Raw genomic sequence first — 19,623 nt, forward strand, 5'->3', positions numbered from 1 at the left:
TCTGGTATTTTATTTTATATATTTAAAAGGTCAAATGTTGGTGTAGAATTCCTTCTCATCTTTTTATGATGGTTGCTTCTGACTTCATGCAGGTTTGAAGAATGCCGAATGATGTGATATGTTGTACAGACGCGTCGTGTGTAGAACATTACCCAGTGTGTGTGTGTGAGAGCGTGCGAGACGCGGCGTGGGACTTGGTTGAGTCTTAGTGTGGTTGTTTACTGGTGAGTTAAAATTATCCAAGCTGAGATGAAACCACGATGAAACAAATTGATCTGCTTTGTCTATGAAAACAACCCAAAGTACACATTAGACTCTATCCAAACCGATTCTCATCATCGACCGTAACCGTTAAAAAGAAGAAAGAAGAAAGAATCAGAGATGGACGGATTACAATTTTGAATGAAAGGATTTTCGATCCGAGTGGAATTCTTGATTATTATTTTTTGGTGGTCTTTGGTATCTTCATCTTCATTTATTTTCATCATCGACACATTCAAAATAACTTGAATATCTAAATCCTAAGAAACAACTTCAGCTACGATCAACCTTTTAGAATTTATCAAGATGGCTTCGAGGCATGCCGATCGATCGATTGATGGATTTAGTATCTTTGGCTTGATCGTGGTGCTGTTAGTTAGTAGGTCATTTTTTAACTTTCATATAGAACAAACCTCTGATGTACTTATTGATGATGTTTGATTGATGGTTATCAGTGATCCCGGTTTTAAAACCGATGAGAATCCCATTAGGACAAACCCTTACCCGGATCTTACGTCGAACGGCAATCAAATTGCGTCTGATAGACATTCCAACGCCTCATGAACCAGATCCACCAATCTCGGATTTATCAACTCAAGCTTCTGATTCATGGTCTCTTCCATTGAATTTGACTACATCACCAGCTCTTGGAGTCCTCATCTTACTGATCACTACTACTATAGATGGTAGTGTGATTAGGACTGGAATAGTTGGAGAGGGGGATAGCAAACCTTATGATGTATTGGTCCTCTTTATCAGTCTTGTCAGTCTTCAATTTTTTTAAATCCCTCTCATCAATATAGGATATCCAGAAAGCTTTGGATGATCTCAATAGACTTTAGATCACTAAAATGATGTATATAAACGATTTTTTGATAGGCTTATATTGCTACAGCTCTCGATTCGACTGGGGTCTTACGTAGTTTAGCATTTTATGTATCAAATCAATCAAATGGTTCAGGACCTCAATTATACTTAATCTTATATTGTTTCTTTTTTATCTTTGGTGTGATCTTTGGTAATGATCCGATCATTCTTTCTGGAACGGCTTTTTTAACTTATTTTTTAAAGAATTGTGGAATCATCAATCCAACTGCTTGGATCTTTATGGAATTCTTGGCTTCTAATATTGCAAGTGCAGTCTTGGTTAGTAGTAATCCTACTAATGTTTTAGTGGCTCAAGCTTTTGATTTGAATTTCTTAACGTAAGTGTTTTTTGGTTGTTGTTTGGCTTGAAAATGAAACTCGTGTTGATCAAGTTTTGGTTTGGTTGACTTTAAAATCGTCTGATTTAGAGGGTTTACCAAGTATACCATTCTACCATCCCTAGCTGCTGCCATAGTCGGATACATTCTACTTTACTCAGTTTTCCGATCTTTAACCGTGCCAGATACGCATCCTAACTTATCACCCACCATCACCCATGAAGAAACCCAAGCTATTTCCTCAAGCATCATCTCATTCAAGAAACTCGTCAAGTTAATCAAAAAACCATTTGCATTAATTCCAAGAGCCAATTATATTCCAGATCGATTAAACCAACCAAGAGTTTCACCCAGATCAGTTTTAAGTGATCCACAAGCTGCATACTTTCATGGTACATTAATGATCCTAACACTTTTGGTTTTGTTTGGTACGACGTTTGTGAAGAATGTATCGGTTTGGGAAATCACTTTACCTGCTGGATTCTTGGCACTTTTTAGAGATTTGATATATGATTTGGTTTACTCTAAAGTTACTTTTGAATCATCATCATTATCAAATTCACTTCAGATGAATGAAATTCAAGCAAAGGTTGAAGAGGGTGTGGTGATGCCAGTAGACAAAGTTGATAATCAGATGTCTCTCAAAACAAATGGAGTGGTGGAATGTCATAATGAACAATCGGTTAGAAATGAAGCATATCAAAAACAAAACCAAAGCGACGGTGTTGTAATAAAAGATGAACTAACTAAAGTCAACTCGATCATCCCAAAAGAAACATCAAACTTAAATCTATCAAGAAGATCTACACTTACATCATTTTTTAAATACGTTAATCAAAGGGTTCCAATCACATCTAGAACGATTGAAAAATTACCATTACCACTCTTACCATTTGCAATTTCAATGTTTATTTTGATTGCTTCGTTAGGATCATTAGGTTGGGTTAAAGTTTTTGCAAAATGGTTTTTAAAGATTTGTTCGAATCCGGTTTCTACGGTTTATTTTATTGGATTTTTAGGTAGTTTAATCTTTTGTCCATTCTTAGGTAGTTGAGTTTATAATTTTCTCTTTTACAATTGATTTGTTTATTTTTTCTCTTGATCATAGATGGATTGATGAATTGATTTTTTTTTTGGTTTTGAATAGCGAATATTGGAGCTACGATTTTATTAGTAGAAATTATAAACCATGAAGAATTTAAATCGAATCCGAAAATCATCTCAGAACCCAAAATTTTAAAATCAGCAATTTATTCCATTTCAATGTCATCCAACATTGGAGCTTTTAGTTTAACTTTACCTTCTTCACTTGCTGGTTTACTTTGGTATGAAATCTTAATTCAAAAAGGTATCTTGATTAAGAAAAGAGAGTTCTTTGGTTGGAATTTAGTACCCGTTTTGGTTTTGGGATTTGTGGCTTATAGTATTGTATTAATTGAAGTTTTGTATATTTTTTAAAATTGTACCATATTGTAAAGAAAAATAAATACTTGGTTTGAGGAAAATGATTTGAGGGTGTGTGTGTGGGTTTCGGATGTAAAGAATTAGATTCTTTTTTGGTTTGGATGATTGTTGTTGGAATTGATTTTTCCTTTGTTAAACTTGTGAACCAGTTTGGAAGAAATGGTTTTCGAGTAAAAAATCAAATCAGGACGGATATGTTTTCAAGGACCATTACGAAAATACCAAGGATCAAGTAGTGTGAGGAGTTGGAGAACTTGTGTCAAACCTCTCAAAGTTTGATACCAAAGAATGAGATCGTCTAATGTTATCATACGCGACGCCACGCGTAATATTATTACACGTATGTGATATGAAAGCAAATCACGACGTTTGACTCCATGGTCACCATCAACTCGATAGTGGAACTATCAAAAAATTTTGGACCACTGGAGTGGATCAGAAAGATTGATAAAGTGACCTTTGTGCTTGATCCCCGGGTCTCCCTAGTAAAAGGCGAGGGGGACGTTCGAGTATGAGACCAAACACGCCACGTGTTTATCGAACGCAATTTGGGTATAAGTACCTTTTGAGAAATGCGTCAGTTCGAATCCCTAGTAAAACTGCTTTGATAATCAAAGAACTCCTTTGGAAACCTATGGTTGAGCCATTGGGTTGATATCAAAACCATGTCTTGTAATGGTATCGAGCTGATGTACGTAGCATTTGAACTGAAGCTGATTTAACAGATGGTCTAAGACTATCCACACATCAGTTCAATCTGCTCAAATGTAGGAACGGTGTGGCTTTCTAGACATTATACTTTGATTATCAAGCAGCGGTTCTCTACACTTTCAAGAAGCTAAGGGCCCGTTCGGTTGCCGTCAACCTCGCAGGTTGACCCAGCCAAAAGTTCAGGCGTACGCTTCAAGGCAGTTTGAAGCGTACGCCTGGGTGTTGTGCCGTTCGGTACACCCTTTTTCAAAAAGGGAGAAGCGTACGCCCCGCAGGTCTACCAGCCAAAATGGTCAACCTGGCAGGTTGACCGTTTTGCTGCATTCTGGCAGGTTGACCTGCCTACTGCCATGAACTTGGCTCCGAAAAGAAAACTCTATCAAATCGATTCGATTCATTTTTCTTTCTTTCTATATTTAGCTTATTTTATTCACATAAATGATGATATACATTCACTCAAAACAGAAAATAACAAACACACCATCGTTATGTTTCAAAAAACAGCTTGAAAATCCAAAATCAAAGCAACATGAATCGTAACTTTTAGGTTAAAAGCCGAGTAGGAGCTTTGAAGACAATTCGTTGACAGTATTTCAACTTCCAACACAGGCAGCTTAGGACGATCTGTGTATGGCTTGATTCGCTGAGATGAAATATCAATCAATATTGAATTAAGGTGAATGGGTGGAATGAAGTATTGTTTGTGATCAAGCATTTTGGGCTGTTCAAAATCATGTGAAAGACTTGGGGTTACATGTATATCATATACCTAGCATAGATATGATACCGGACAAAGTTAAATCATCATGTGCAAAAGTTTATACAAAGTACATGAGTGATTTGCAGAATGGAGGGCTCTTAGCAAAAAAAAACATCCCGGGAAGAGCATACAATCAAGGCTATAGATGCTTGTTCTAGCAGGAGAAAACTATTCACTTTCATAACCTCTTGTCTTATATATACCCTTACTTCTACTTCCAAAACAATCTAGGCTCTATATCAGAAATCAATCAATCTTATATGAACTTGGAAATCCAATATCGTCTTGCCAAGATGTGTTATAGATTTTAAGATTTTTTTTTCCTTCTTAAGAATTGGTGATCTGTGAAATCTATAACACATCTTTCTATCTAAGAGAATCTTTGGTTTCCAAGAATGTTTATAAACTCTATTGTTTCTTCGATGTAGGTCCAGTAGTGTTGTTGAAGTGTACATTGAGGTATATAGGTTTGTATTATCCAAAGACAAGGTAAGAAAGAAAATAGTTTTCTGCTGATAGAATGCAAGGACTGGCTTGATTTTATGCTCTTCCTGGGATATTTTTTGTTGCTCAGAACCCCTACATTGGGTAAATCACCTGTTTGTTATAAAGTTTTACAAATTTCCTTTGAACTTGGTGGTACATTTTATGTCTTCTTTTCCATATGGGTCATGCCTGCTTAACTTGTGATTGGTATACTCTATCTACACCTTTGATACTTTGAATGACGGACTCGTAGAGAAGGATGGTTTTGATGGATGTATCATAAGAGTTATCCTGCACTTTATTAAATCATGATCTACGTGGTTCAAAAACACTTCTCAAAAAAAAAGTTTTGATCAAAAGTTTGGTACAGTGATACGAAGCTAGCAATGGGACTTGCTCAAGGATTATCACTGATCAGTTTTTTCCTTCAATTCTTGTGATATGTGTTTTACATTTCTAAAATGAGGAATTTCAAAAGCCTGTAGTATATGAGCTTGAAGCTGATCAACATTTCAATCATGATGTACTCTTGCAAAGGCTGAGCAATCAATGATGGAACTCATTGCAATGTTTTGCACGCGCGCGACCCGATCGATCGGGACACGATCGTTTGTCACGGTGTCGGACGTTGATCAATGTTTTTTCAGATTAAGAGCGCGCGCCTTGTTGACCTTCGATTCCCTTGCGAGTTTCGAGGATAAGATGGAGGCTGAAGGCCCAACCGAAAAGTGCAGATCCTCCCAGGATGATATACCCAAATCAGCTCCTTCGTTATTTTCAACTGATACCCATTACACCGCTTGCTCTCTCGAGTTTTGTCCTTCGAAACCCAACTTTTTGGTTTGCGGACTTTATCAAACTGTTCAATTGAATGGATCACAGTCGGCTGAAGACTTGGAATCACCCAAGACCGAACGTCTGGGTAGATGTTTACTCTTTGAACAAAAAAATTACACGAGTTCCGTCTCGGAGATGGATGGTGATGCTCAACCACCAAAGTTGGAGTGGTCAGTGAATTGCTCGACTGCTTTCATGTGTTCATATATATTTTCGCGTTCTGGAAGGACTTTCAGTGACAAAAATCTTGAAATTGTGATGGTCTTCGGGTGATTTTCTCCACTTGTTCGTATCTAGTAAACAAATACAGCAGATCGATGGCCCGGCAATTTTGGACCAGAGATGGTATGTGATCTTACAGCCAGAGATCGATACGAAATGCAATATGGCTCATCAGGATTTTTTGTACCTGCTATGCACAGGACTCAGGATTCAGATGAGCCGATCCTCATCACGGCTGATGCGCAAGGATTTCTCAACTCTTTCGTCCTGGCGAATGATTCGGTTAGTTATAGAGAAACTTATAAACTACGAATTTCCGTGGATTTCGTCCTGGACTACGAGATATCCTAGTACAACCTATCAACCGTACTCTGATCAAATCGGTCGTAGTTCATGGCTCGATCCAAAAAGGCAGGTAAGGTGCATTACGCTAACGAATTTTGCACATTTTTTGGTGAGGTAATAAGGATCCAGACCACACACAGCTCCGGCCAATTGAAAAATATTCTTGCGCTTCTAAAGATACATTATGTCTGGCCTTGGATATATCAGATAAAGTACAACGGTGAGTTTTCAGGTTTCAATTTTGCTTGATTTCTAAGAAAAATCTGACATGTTTGGCAAAATCAGTGCAAGTGATCAACAGGTAGTGACTTCACTTTCGAATGGTGAGATCGTTTTAATGGATCTTTCCTCAAGCAATCATCGACTTGAGGAAACCTCCCGCTGGCACGCTCACGATTTTGAGCCATGGACTTGTGGATTTGATTATTGGCAACCTTCTACAATACTGACAGGTAAAAGGTTTAGTTTGTCTTTGACTATTTACAGAACTGATATACAATCATCATTTTCTCGTCACAGGAGGAGATGATTGCAAATTAAAGATATGGGACACTCGAAGTGGAACAAGCCAGCCTATATTCACTTACAAGCAGTAAGCTTCGTCGTAGATTTTCTTGTCTGCAATTATTGTATTTCAGTATGAAAATTTCCTGATTTATTTCGAGGTTTTCAGATTCGAAGGTGGTGTCACTGCCGTACGTAGCCATCATCTGAGAGAGCATATATACGCTGTTGGAAGGTAAATCAAGTTTTTTCTAGTTTGCGGAATGACCTGTTGAATGATTCACGCGTCTTGATACGAGTTAAATTTATTCTTATGAAAAATCCATTTTTGAACGAAAATCTGCAACAGCTACGACGCGCACCTGAGGATATTCGATAAACGATACATTTCCAAACCTATATGTGACTATGACGTAGGAGGTGGGATATGGCGATTAAAATGGCATCCAACTCAAGCTAATCATCTTCTAGTAGCAGCGATGCACAACGGGTTCGCGGTGATGGATATACCTGAGTCTGATGAGCAGGCTGTACGAGTCCATACACAATTCACTGAACATGCTTCTCTTGCTTATGGGGCTGATTGGGGAGAGGAGCTAAAACTAGGTACACAGGGCACTAGTACAATCGTTGGATCTTGTTCATTTTATGATCATCTTATGCATATCTGGGCATTCGAATCTTGAATGATACAAGTAAATGCTATGGCTTTTGCTATGACATATCGAACTCGATTAAAGAATGGCTTGCTCAGTCGCGTATCAGCTAGCACGCAGGCAGAGGCTGTGTTTGTCCTCACATGCGCATATATTCTTCCCGATGAACTCATCAAAACGCGAGACATGGCACAGTATTTCAAGCGGTAAAACTGATTACATCTATGGAATCAACATGAGGATATACTTTTCACAAGGTATAGTAGAGATGAAGTGATACTATATAACAAGCCATTTTCCTTCTCAGCGCTAAGCACATTTATCAAGATTTAAGTCTAAAAGAAAAGAAATAGAGGGAGATGTGATATCTTTGCAGGACAAGAAAGATTTGAGTCCGAGACGTTCAAAGGTAAAATTAGAAAGGAGCTTCCCATCAATTTTTTCGATTCAAAAACCCCCCAAGTCCTCACGGGTCCAGATCAGTAAAAGCACTTTCGATGATGTTGGACAGCAAGTGCCAACATGGTGAGTAGATCCCACTGTAGAAAAAAACATAAGCTCTTTGCTTGCTGGCCAAAGGATGAACAAAGAAATACTCACATCTGGGATAAAACCATTGTTAGTGACAACAAAGACCTTGTCATCAATAGTAAACGGTAAGTTTGGTAAGGTCGACTTAAGCTTTTGCTCTGAAATTGATAGGACACAGTTAGTTCTATGATCATCTAAGCATATCAATCAATTATAAACTTACTTGCTATTGATCCTACAAGGCGAGATGAATTGCTTTCGACTATATCACCTCCGAGATCAAAAATGTTTCGCATAAAGGTGTACTGAGGTTTAGGGAACGCTGGATTCTTAATGTACCATCTGTCGGGTAGCAATCCTCGTGGATCGAGGGTGATTTTGGTTCCATCATCTGCGAGCCAATCAGTTTCTTTTCCACATTTTCCTGGGTACTTTTGTTTTGGAAAAAAAGACAGACAAATGAGTGATTGCATACCACCAAAGACAGAATGATTCATCAGTTTCTGAAGAGCCTGATGCTTGTGGGGAACTGAATCATTTAAAGATTAAATGTGGCTCAACTGCATCAACTTGGAGTTTCTTCTCGCCTGTCGAACCGACCTTGACGACAATGTCTTCAGAAGTTGCGTTCATTCCTGCTGCCTTTGTAATAACATATGCGAGAGGACCGCCATTGTCATATATGTTGAAGTCCTTCTCTGACCAGCTAATGTTTTGACTGAGAACAAATGTTCTCACACTTCCAACCGCTCCACTATAGCCTTGAGTATAGTTGGAAGTTATGTTGAAGGTGGTTGAGTTGGCTCCATCAGTTGTAGAATTGAGTGAGATGGTCGCATTGGATGCATCACTCGCATTCACAGAGAGCAACGAAGTACTATTGTCCATGGAGAAAGAGTCATTTAACGCCACTGCATCTTCGGTGTTGTTGCGGGAAGAGCTGGTACTGTTGACAGACGCTAGAGTCTCGTTGAATAGCCCAGTGGTGTTATTTGATGAGGCATCATCGGTCAAAAGAGATGCGCTTGCATTATAAGCACCATTAATTGATGCGGATCCGTCGAAAGCAGTCGAGTTCGAAACCCCAGCTGTGATATTGGAAGAGTTGGTGAGAGTCGAGTTTGCATCGGTAGAGTTCGAAATGGAATCATCTGTAACGCCAATTGATGCTAAAGACGCAAAGGAGCCGCCTGTAGATGAAGTAGCATCGCTAGCTGGGGTTGCATCGGATGACAAAAGAGTGGTGGTTCCGCTATCGGTAGTGTTCGTGGCGGTACTATTCGTGGAATCTACGCTTGCGCCCGTGGAGTTGTACATTGTCAGATTGGCGGGATTGTCGACATTGTTGTCAGATGGAATGGCCCCTGAGCCTAACGGACCGGCTGATGCTTTATCACTCGCAGCGAGACTCAGCACACTGATGATCACAAAGGCTTTCACGAGGCTTCGCATCTTGAGAAAGTTTGTGGGAATAGAATGGAAAAGCTACGTGATATTCTTGGGAAATGAGATGAAAGAGATCTTTGTAGGAGAGGAATTGATATTTGAGTAAAGCGCTTTATGGAGAGCACTGCTTAGACCAAGAAGAAACTATCTCTACTTTGATATATGATGAAAGAACAATTCATTTACTGTGACTGGTCTGAAGCCTTTTATAACACAAATTTTCTGATTGTATCAACTCAAAACTCGTCTTGTCAACTGACGACATCATCCGATATGTGTTCGCATTCATGATCACATAAAATTTGTCATAATACTGCAAATGAAGGATTGTTGGCTGGTAGGTATAAGATAAAGTTCTAACCCCGGCTGCAAAAAGGTAGCTATGTTTTTGAAAATCCGTCTCTCGGACTTGCCACAGAGACTGAAAAGGCCGCTGTATTGTGGACATAGATCCTGCGGGCGAAAAGATTGCTGCACATTTTGTGCGAATATAAATGCGTTGATGAAACTTGATGAAAAAAGGTATTGAAGAAGTGGTCTGAACGTTTAACTTCCGCCAAGGAGATTGGTCAGGTATGTGCTGGTTGATGAGCAGTCGATGTCTTGTGACGATAAACCAAGCAGAGACTTCAAGAAATACATCTTGGCGGGATTGTTGAGAATGAATGTCCAGAGGATTGATTGAATGACATTCGAAGCGTGTTGCATCGGGCAGCGATCAAATCCGCATTTCACAAGTACTTGTATGCCGATGGTCTGAGACCATACCACTTGGGACCGGCACTACTCCGAGCCTTTGCAGAATCTGCCGCAGATTTTTTATCAGGATGTGTGAGCTGAGGCAGGTTCAACCTGATCAGGTACTGCAGACACACGTCTAATTCCCCAACATTGGATCTTGAAGATGTTTTGTATGAATTCATGGATCACGCATGCTTGCTCTGAATCTAAGCCAATTGAAATGCCTCAAGGTAGTCCAAGGGCTTTCAAAGCATTGCAAACAACTTCAAAAATGTTCATTCGTGCCGGTTGCATACTGCCAACATACAGTGATTTTCATGTGGGAAAATTCCATTTAGATCAACAAATGATTGAATCAGCATTGAATCAGCATTAGGAGGGCTCAGGTCAAACTGCTTTGATGCTTTGACCGTAGAAAACTTTTCTCAATTTCATAATATTTATGAAAAAGTTTATGAATATTAAGGGATGTCAAGTTAAAAAAATCAGTAAAATATAACTATCTCTACAGCTGAAGTCTGTATAAAAATGTCTAAATTGTAAAAAATACCTTGACAAAAGCTTACCATGAAAAGCACCTGCTGGGTCTCAGCTGTTCTCAAACCATTTTAATTTGGTAAAAAAAAGTGGTAAAATGCAGGAATTGCTAAAGGTATTGATAGACCAAAACATCAAAAGAAAAGTGACACTAAAGTATTACAAGACCTGACTGTGTTGGGTAGAGAATAAAGTAGTATATATGCAAACTGAATGCTTCTGAATACAATGATTCTTTTGCAACTCATTTGAGCAAATTGACTCTCATTTCAAAATATCTGGGGGTACGGGGATTACATATATAAAACATTTTTGAGGACTTCCTGCTCAAACCTCAACTATGGATCCATGAAATTATATGAAAATAGTATGTGTTATTATTACAACTTCTATGTTAAGTTCTTGTGAAGAAGAAGAAAGCAACTGATGCAATTCGCTTGCAGATATAAATTCCATGGAGTCCTTCACAATGAGGATTCAAGCCGCTACGAGCCAGCGATCAGAGCACATAGATTCTTTGCCCAGATTGTCTTGAAAAACAAATTCAAATAGAGTCATAAACCCTTCAGATATTTCATATCCTTACTACTAATTTGGAACTCTGAAAGTTCTTGAGGTGCATGATTCAGTGATCTTGCTAGCCAATACTAAGAAGTTCATGATCTTTATGATTTCTTGAAAGAAAACACTGATATGTAGAGAGCCCAAACAACATGCAGTCAAACCGGAAAAGCTTTTCAAAAATTCCCCGCCAATCTGCTCGAGTTTTGCGGGCATAATCGGTCAAGCTTTTGCGATTTGACTGTATCTTCTTTAGAAAATACCCTTGCTCTTGTAGACCTCAACATTTGACGATTTTAAGAGTCAATGAGAAATTTTTATCTCTTTGTTTAGTTTGCTAAAGAACATGGATTGAGCTTTATCTTTCTTGCTTTAAATGATCAAATTTTAACACCGGTGAAGTTCATCACCAGTTCCTTCTTCGTTTCCTTCCTCTTCTTCGTACGGATCCCATTATGTATACACGAAGAAACATTTTTGTTGCATCAGTGACATCTTTCCACCGATCGATTCTTTCATTCGGTTGTCTTTTCATCTATCTTGTCGTACGTACAAATATCAAAGTAAGTTCATATTCTTTGGTACTTGGTCTGTAGACTATAAATCCAACTAGTGAATCTCTTTCTTTAATCTCGATTCTCGGCACTTTTCGGAACAGAACCCAGAAGTCTCGAACTCGGGGTTCCAAAGTCCCTATAAGGTTACCAACCATACATATGCATGATAGATGCTAAAGATTCATTAGCTTGAACATGATCCGAAAACTAATCGTATTCTTGGTGATGTATCGCACTTGTGACTTAGGTACATAGATAGATCTGACTTCTTTAAAGAAGTTTTATAGACCAGAAACAAAACAAAGGTTTCTATACATACCTCAAAGTTCTTAGTGTGTGTAAGGTTGTGATCTCACTACGTATGAATGTACGTGAAGCTCATTTCAAGGAATTGGAAGAGATCACGAGAGATATAAAATTGATTGATAATACTATTTGTAAAGGTGATCTCTATTCTTTTTGGATTTTTTTAGTCTACACTAGTACACATGCATCTGCATAGAATCAATCAAGCTCTCGTTTAAAGGATGTCTTTAGTCTTTCTCAGCTTTAGCGTACGGGGAAAATGGTCACAAAAGATAATCAGACTATAGATCTTGGCAACTCTTCATAACAACTTCTAGTCGATGATGACATAAGGTGATGTAAGTATCTATGGAAAGATTGTCATTGGGAAGATCAGGATTTAAAAATCACCTCAAGGCAAACTTAACATAAGTCCCAACGCGGACCTAACCACCGACTCCACCTCAAGGTGGTTTCTCAATTCATGCGAATCTCGATTCTCATCTCGAATCTCTTCTGGTGTTTCCTCAATGAGATATGTATGTATGTAGATACATACATAAAAGAGATGTGCTTAACTTTTCCAACCAAATCACTTCTCCTGTCCACGCTTCACCTTATCTTATTCCCCGTATGTACACACGAATGATATCCATTTCCCCGACCGATGATTGATCACAGAAAGAAAATTGTGTACATACATGCACTGCCTGCCACTGTGTATCTGCATACATATACTTCGAGCTCGTCATCTCTATCTTTGGGAACCTCAATATATGTACATACATATCCCGGTACGGAGTATCCCAATTTTTTTTCCCTTCTCAGTTTTGATTGATTGAGTATATGATTAATTATTGACAACATTTTCTCTGGTGTCCAATTACAAAAAAATTGTATCTTTTTTGTTGTTGTTGTGATGAATCGATTTTGACAGAGGTGCAATAAAAATTCATAAGACGAAGAATTAAAGATAAATGATCAACTTATCACACACACACACACACATTTTCTTTTATGACAATAAGTTTTGATTAATTTGAGAATGAGAATAGATTAGAATACATAGAAAAAGAGTCTTGAGAAGTAATCAAACACGATGCTCATTACCAGATCTGATCACACATGCAAAATCGATTTAGAATCAGTGGCGCGTGTCCACTAGGAACGTCTTTGCGACTATATATCTCTGAGAAATGATAAGGAGAGCGAGAAAGAGAAGGCATAGCGAAAAAAAAGGTGATGAAGATGGAAAATCTTCAAGGATAATGCAATGGACGATTGCTTCCGCAGTGACTGCGTTTGGTCACGTGATGGTGAGATGATAGCTGTACGAAATCAGACACCCCCGTGAGTGATCATAAGAACCTGAAACTGAGAAAAGCTTGGCTAAACTCTCGGGGGAAACTGTCATACTGCCATTTTCAAATTTTAATGCACATGGTCTAGATTAGCAAGCTGTAGCAAGTCCATAGCACACTTTTATTTCCTTATGTTGATACCAATACCAATACCAACTTCAAGTGATACTCTCTTTGAAGAGAATTATACAAAGAAAACCCAAAACAAACAAATGTGGATTGATCGATCAGGGAAAAGCGGTGTGATGTTTATTTTGATGATGGGGTGTTTTAGATGAATCGCCAAGAGCAGAGATGAAATGAAGATGTATAGTGTTTTGATATGCATGAATTTGAAAGGTTGAAGTTGAAGTATGGAGAAAATGAAATATGTAGATCATCAGCAGTGTTGTTGTGGTTGTAGTTTGAGAGAATGAGAGTTCAAGAAGAAGAAGAAGAAGAAGAAGAAGAAGAAGAAGAAAAGAAAAGTAGATAACAGTCTAATTAAAAGTTAATCAAATTGTTATTGTAGAACTAGAACTACTAAAAAGAAATTGAACTATATTGTAGCTAGTAGTAGTAGTAGACTAGTTAGTTACATACTACTAGGTACTACTTTATCACCATCTTGAGTCCATTGAGTTGAAAACCATTTTAGCTAATTACCAACCAGTACCTTTACCTTACTCTTCTTATCTCTCTCTGTCTTTTAAAGTAATCTCTGAGTCTCACTCTGCTTGTCAATCTGATTTCATCTTACGGAATGTCAAATCGGTCAACACCTGCTTCTTCATCTCTATCACTTCAATCACCTACCACTCCCCTTCCTGACGTTGGAACTCGTAATTATACTATTCTCAAAGAAGTCGGTGATGGATCGTTTGGAACGGTTTGGTTTGCTGATTGGCATTCACCTCTTACCTTACCACCTGGAACTCAACCTCCCGGTCCAAGCTCAAGACCAGAATATAAAGGAAAACGTTTGGTGGCGATCAAAAAGATGAAGAAAGCTTTTGAAGGTGGTTGGGATGAATGTATGAAACTTAAAGAACTAAAGGTTGGAATCTCTCGATCTAGAACCCTTCATTTCTTAATGCTTTATCTTCTTGACCCTCATTCTCGATTTCGATTGTCTGACTTATTCTTTTGATCACTCTTTTTGACTCCTATCATATTAGTCACTACGAACGATTCCTATGCACCCATTCATCATCCCTCTCTATGACGCATTCTTACATTCTACCACTCGTGAACTTCATTTCGTATTCGAATGTATGGAGGGAAATCTTTATCAGCTTACCAAATCTCGAAAAGGTCGACCATTGGCGGGTGGTCTTATAGCCTGTATCTTTGAACAAATCGTACTAGGACTTCATCATGTTCATTCTTGTGGTTACTTTCATCGTGATATGAAACCTGAAAACTTACTCATCACTACTACCGGTCTTACCGATTATCCTCATGGAAGCCCTTTTGCTTTACCTACTGCTCCTCCTGAACGTGATGTGGCTGTGGTGGTCAAGATTGCTGATTTTGGTTTAGCTCGAGAAACTCGAAGTGCTCCACCGTACACCGAATACGTTTCTACGAGGTGGTATCGAGCTCCTGAAGTACTCTTACGGGCACGTGATTATAGCAATCCGGTGGATATGTGGGCTTTAGGTGCTATCATGGTCGAGACAGTCACTCTGAAACCGCTCTTTCCGGGTACTAGTGAGATGGATCAGGTTCATCGGATATGTGAGATTATGGGTGATCCTAAACATCATTATGGTCATGATGATAAAGGTCGACTTCGAGGTGGTGGTCAGTGGTTGAATGGAGTAGCATTGGCTGAGGCTGTAGGATTTAAATTTCCAGACGTTTGTCCCAATCTCTTGTTTCTTTTTCTTCTTGTTCCTCTGATCATCTTGTTTTCCAACTCGTTCAGTCTCCAAAATCATCCTCTTCATCAAACCTTGCCCTCTCTCACATCACCTCAGCTGATCCCTCTTTTCCGACTCATCCCAGAAAGCTCCAATGGATTTTGTTCAACTTTTTGATATGTCAAGCATTCCGATTCAGTTGGTGGATTGTTTACACGAATTACTTCGATATGAACCTACGGCTCGACTCACTACTATTCAGTGTCTAACTCATCCTTATTTCGTCGATGTTGCTCCTCGACTCATTCCACCAGCTCTCTCTGGCGCAGCGATGATCAATCCAGCGCACGCCAATGGTCTTCATTTACCTCGATCTAACGGACATCATCCTGGGGTACCTCATCTACTTACACCTAATTCAGCTCATTCTCAAATGGCACTTGATTTGCCTTCGATATCCCCCCAGATTGTTCCTACTTCATATACTCATGGGGCATTCCCCAAAGCTCGGCCAGCTCATATCTTAACACCCTCGAGTGGCCCGAATGGAGTAGACTCTGTCATGTCTGATCCAGATGGATCCGGGCATGCTTACACTTTCCCACCTACTGATGGTGCCTCTCCATCCGCATCAGCTTATCCACATCGAGGCGCAGTCGCCTATTTACCACCACCGCCTCCTCACCTTCACCCCGATCAGATCCGGCGGGGCTCTCACGGTAACGAAACATACTCTCAGCACTCCTATGACCAGCATTCTCCTGCGATCACCCGAGATCCTTCATTCCTATCTCTCTCTCCTGGCCATGCTTCATCGTCAGAGGGATTACCTCCTGAGCAATCGCCCACTTCTCGCAACCAACTCAATCCACCCATGACACATCAAAAGAGCCGCAGCCGAACTCTAGCGTCCGTATTTTCTAGCAGTCAATCCCTCAAACGAACTCCTTCAGATCGTGTACCACCAGATGCTCAAACTGGTCCATCTACCATTCATATCGATCCGAAGAAAGCTAAGAAAGAGGCCGAAAAGGCTGCCAAAGAAGAAGCCAAACTTGAGTCACAAGCTAAACGAGAAGCAGCTCGTCGATCAGCTCAAGAACGATCACGTGCAGTCTTACAGAAACAGAGACTCGCACAGGGTTCAGATATGTTGACACATTTGAATCCCGAATTTGGAGGACCGATCGGTCCTCGTAAGATTATAGACAAAGGTAAAGGTCGAGCCAACCTTCCACCACCGATGCCACAGATTGTTGAGGACTGTTCTCGAGTTCGTAATTTACTTGCGCATCAATTACCTCGACCGAGTGTTGCTGGGAGTAGAGATGCATTGCCAGTCGAACGACCTACCCATTACGATCTTGACCATAGACCATCATATGTGGACCCTAGACCGTCATACCGCGAGGAAGGTCGACGGTTTTCTGTTAACTCTTCTAATACGATGGATAGTGACCCAGGTCCAGGTGGACCTTCAAGGAACTTATCTCTACATCGAAGTCCTTCGTATGGTTCAGGTTGTTCTCGACTCTCAGTTGCCTCTTCACCTAACCTAGCGAGTCTCTATCGAGCTTCTACTCCTGCCTCTACGGCATCTTCACTTGATCATCAATTAGTTATCAATATGGCAGGTCTGACAGCAAATGAAAGGGATGGATCAGTAGGATTAACGAATGGAACAAACCATTGGCCAGGACCGGCAAGAGGATCAGAAGAAGGCATTCGAAGATCACGTAGTCCGAGTGATCCAAGATTTAGTCCATATCCCACCCGACCAAGTTTACCAAGTATATCAAATTTTGATTTTGGACCGAATGGACCACCACCGTTTCCTACTAATCCTAACAATAATAATGGTTCAAATCGACATGATCGACATTTATCTGTTAGTTCTGGATCACCTTCGATTGTTTCTAGTCATTCGATTTCCTTAGTTGGTAGTAATGGTAACAATATACCTTTAAGTCCTTATTCATTTCCTTCTTCTCCTCCACCACCTATTGGGAATGGTGAAACTGGATTTAAACATACTTCACCTTTACAACAACAACAATCACAGTCACATCAACAACAACTTCATCATCATCACCATCAACAACAACAACTTCTTCATCAACAGCAACAACAACAACAACAACAACAACAACAGCATCAACAATCGAATGGTAGGGATGATGAAGAAATGAGACAATAGTAGGGAAATGAGAGAAAAGTAAAAAATAAATAAAAAATTATTGTGAATGGACAACTTTCTTTTTTCTAGTTTTGAGCTTGAGGTTTCATTGTTACAAGATTTCATTAAAAGAAGTATTATTTTTTTTCCCAGGAGACACCAGCCAAGAAGAAGAGAGAAATAATTTAATTCTTTTGATGATTTGAGGGTATTAATGGGGAAAAGGGGAGGTTATAATAGTTTAGGTTTTTTTTTTGTGTGTGTGTGGTTTTTTAATGTGTGTGTGTGTGTTTGTGTGTGTGTGTGAGCAGAGAGGTTTCATGTTTTTTTCTTTCTTAAAACTTACTTTTTTTTTGTTCTTTCCTTTACACCTCAAAGAAAGTATGTTTTTTTTTTATCAAAACAAAACTGATTATTAAACAAATTTATTCATTAGTTTATTACACTTTTTTTTACTTTTTACTTTTTTGATGATGAGTCAAAGGAAGAGAACTGAAGGATATATAAAGAAAAATCAAAAAGATAATTGGATCCTTTCTTTTTGCTTTTTTCCATCTTCTATTGTCTTTGATTTTTCATTTTGCAAAGTTTGGGTTTTTTGATTTTTTTTATGAGGTTTTATTTATTCTTTGAAAGAATTTTTTTTTTTTGGTTTCTTGTTTTTTTTTGGGAAATTTCATATATTTAATTAATTTAAAGATATGAATCATTAATGCATTGAAGTGAGGATTTGATGGTTTATTTTTTTGGAACAGAGGGGGTGGGAGGAAGTCATGAAGGTGAGAGATGGACTTGGGATTTGGTTGGGATTGGGTGATGGATGGTGGGTTTGGGAATGGGATTAGTGGTGGAAGAGAAAAAAGTTGGTTTTGGTTGAGTACGTATTTGATGGATTGAAAGCTGGGGTGGGTACTCAAAGCAAGTAACAGACCATCAGATGGGCAAAAATAGATACTCACCTACAAAACTTTAACTAAGTTCCAATGCTGGACTTAACCACCAACTCCAGTTAAGGGGTTTATGTCCAAGGTTGATTTTTTTGTGTGAGATGTGTTGGAGCTTTTCACCAAAAACTGGTGGTCTTATAAAACTTTTTTTTGTACTTCAAACTTTATACCTCCACATTTATTCTTGCTGGAGTTGGTGGTTAGGTCCAGTGTTGAGACTTAATTAAGTTTGACTTCACATAGGTATTAGGGGTGAGCATAGAAAATATTTATTGTTTTTTTTTTCCAAGATTTCTTCAATTTGAGTTGTGAATTCTTTTTTATTTTCTTTTTGTTTTCTTCCTGCTTGTTAGCTGATTATATGGTCAACAGGAACTGAGCAGATGAACTAGGTCTTCCTTGGGCTTTTTTCCTTAGCCAAAGAAACCTCAGGGAGGGCTGGCCCATCTGATCACTTCATCTCAGCCACTCAGTTGCATCCCCTGATCTGGGGGAGACTTGTGTGTTTTACAACCAAATCCTATATGGTATCAGAGGTTTTTGGCTGGTTTTGGACATGATCCACTGACAGAAAATCGGTCCAGAGTTGTCAAATTTCATATTTTTGGGTTCTATGTAGTGAGAAACAAACATGATGACGATGACCATTTTACAAGCTAGAGATTAACTGACAAAAGCCAGGATTTCTTGAAAACAACCATCTTGATATTTCATATCCCATATATTGCAATGGGAATTTTAATTCAATTGATTATCTGCACTTGAACATCTTTTTGTTGAAAAAAAGATTGGTGAAACAACTTTTTCAATTGTTGTAGAATACATGACATATCATTGGATTTGATTTGAAAGGTAAATCAAAAAGTCAATAAAGATATTGCTTTGAAATTTGTGCTCCAAATAGACTGAAACATGAAAATAAAGATATGTAATTCAAAACATATGAACATCATCAGACTTGAGTTTCATTGAATTATCAATTATGCAAACCACACCAGAGTTGATCCTATTCAGTCTTCAATCACATAGGTCAAGTTTCAATCTTCCTATTTGTGAATCACAATTTGGTAACTTTCTGGCCGCCCCTTCATGCAGGTCCATGGAGGCACAACCCAACATCAACAGGTCAAAGCTGGTGCTGTGACCCGGTCCTGAGTGTGACAGGGCACACCTGGAGCATTCTTGG

The 19,623-nt window shown here is 38.9% G+C and overlaps 4 protein-coding genes across 4 annotated transcripts; 3 read left to right on the forward strand and 1 right to left on the reverse strand.

The window, feature by feature from the left end:
- Positions 1-567: 567 nt before the first annotated feature.
- On the forward strand, positions 568-2,924 carry MELLADRAFT_90822 (uncharacterized protein; the record flags this gene model as incomplete). Its single annotated transcript, XM_007404914.1, has 5 exons — positions 568-640; positions 717-1,024; positions 1,141-1,466; positions 1,557-2,515; positions 2,614-2,924. The coding sequence occupies 5 exons, from the start codon at positions 568-570 to the stop codon at positions 2,922-2,924; spliced, it is 1,977 nt and encodes a 658-aa protein (XP_007404976.1).
- Positions 2,925-5,439: 2,515 nt separating this feature from the next.
- Positions 5,440-7,481, forward strand: MELLADRAFT_102236 (uncharacterized protein; the record flags this gene model as incomplete). Its single annotated transcript, XM_007404915.1, has 9 exons — positions 5,440-5,894; positions 6,022-6,069; positions 6,147-6,228; positions 6,337-6,361; positions 6,406-6,511; positions 6,577-6,743; positions 6,811-6,883; positions 6,965-7,030; positions 7,145-7,481. The coding sequence occupies 9 exons, from the start codon at positions 5,440-5,442 to the stop codon at positions 7,479-7,481; spliced, it is 1,359 nt and encodes a 452-aa protein (XP_007404977.1).
- Positions 7,482-8,516: 1,035 nt separating this feature from the next.
- MELLADRAFT_59477 (uncharacterized protein) lies at positions 8,517-9,434 on the reverse strand (the record flags this gene model as incomplete). Its single annotated transcript, XM_007405332.1, has 1 exon — positions 8,517-9,434. The coding sequence occupies one exon, from the start codon at positions 9,432-9,434 to the stop codon at positions 8,517-8,519; it is 918 nt and encodes a 305-aa protein (XP_007405394.1).
- Positions 9,435-14,212: 4,778 nt separating this feature from the next.
- On the forward strand, positions 14,213-18,042 carry MELLADRAFT_115197 (uncharacterized protein; the record flags this gene model as incomplete). Its single annotated transcript, XM_007404916.1, has 5 exons — positions 14,213-14,506; positions 14,628-15,311; positions 15,460-16,227; positions 16,324-16,504; positions 16,589-18,042. The coding sequence occupies 5 exons, from the start codon at positions 14,213-14,215 to the stop codon at positions 17,509-17,511; spliced, it is 2,850 nt and encodes a 949-aa protein (XP_007404978.1).
- Positions 18,043-19,623: the final 1,581 nt, after the last annotated feature.

This window comes from Melampsora larici-populina (genome assembly GCF_000204055.1).
Source record: "Melampsora larici-populina 98AG31 unplaced genomic scaffold MELLAscaffold_3, whole genome shotgun sequence".
Taxonomy (NCBI): domain Eukaryota; kingdom Fungi; phylum Basidiomycota; class Pucciniomycetes; order Pucciniales; family Melampsoraceae; genus Melampsora; species Melampsora laricis-populina.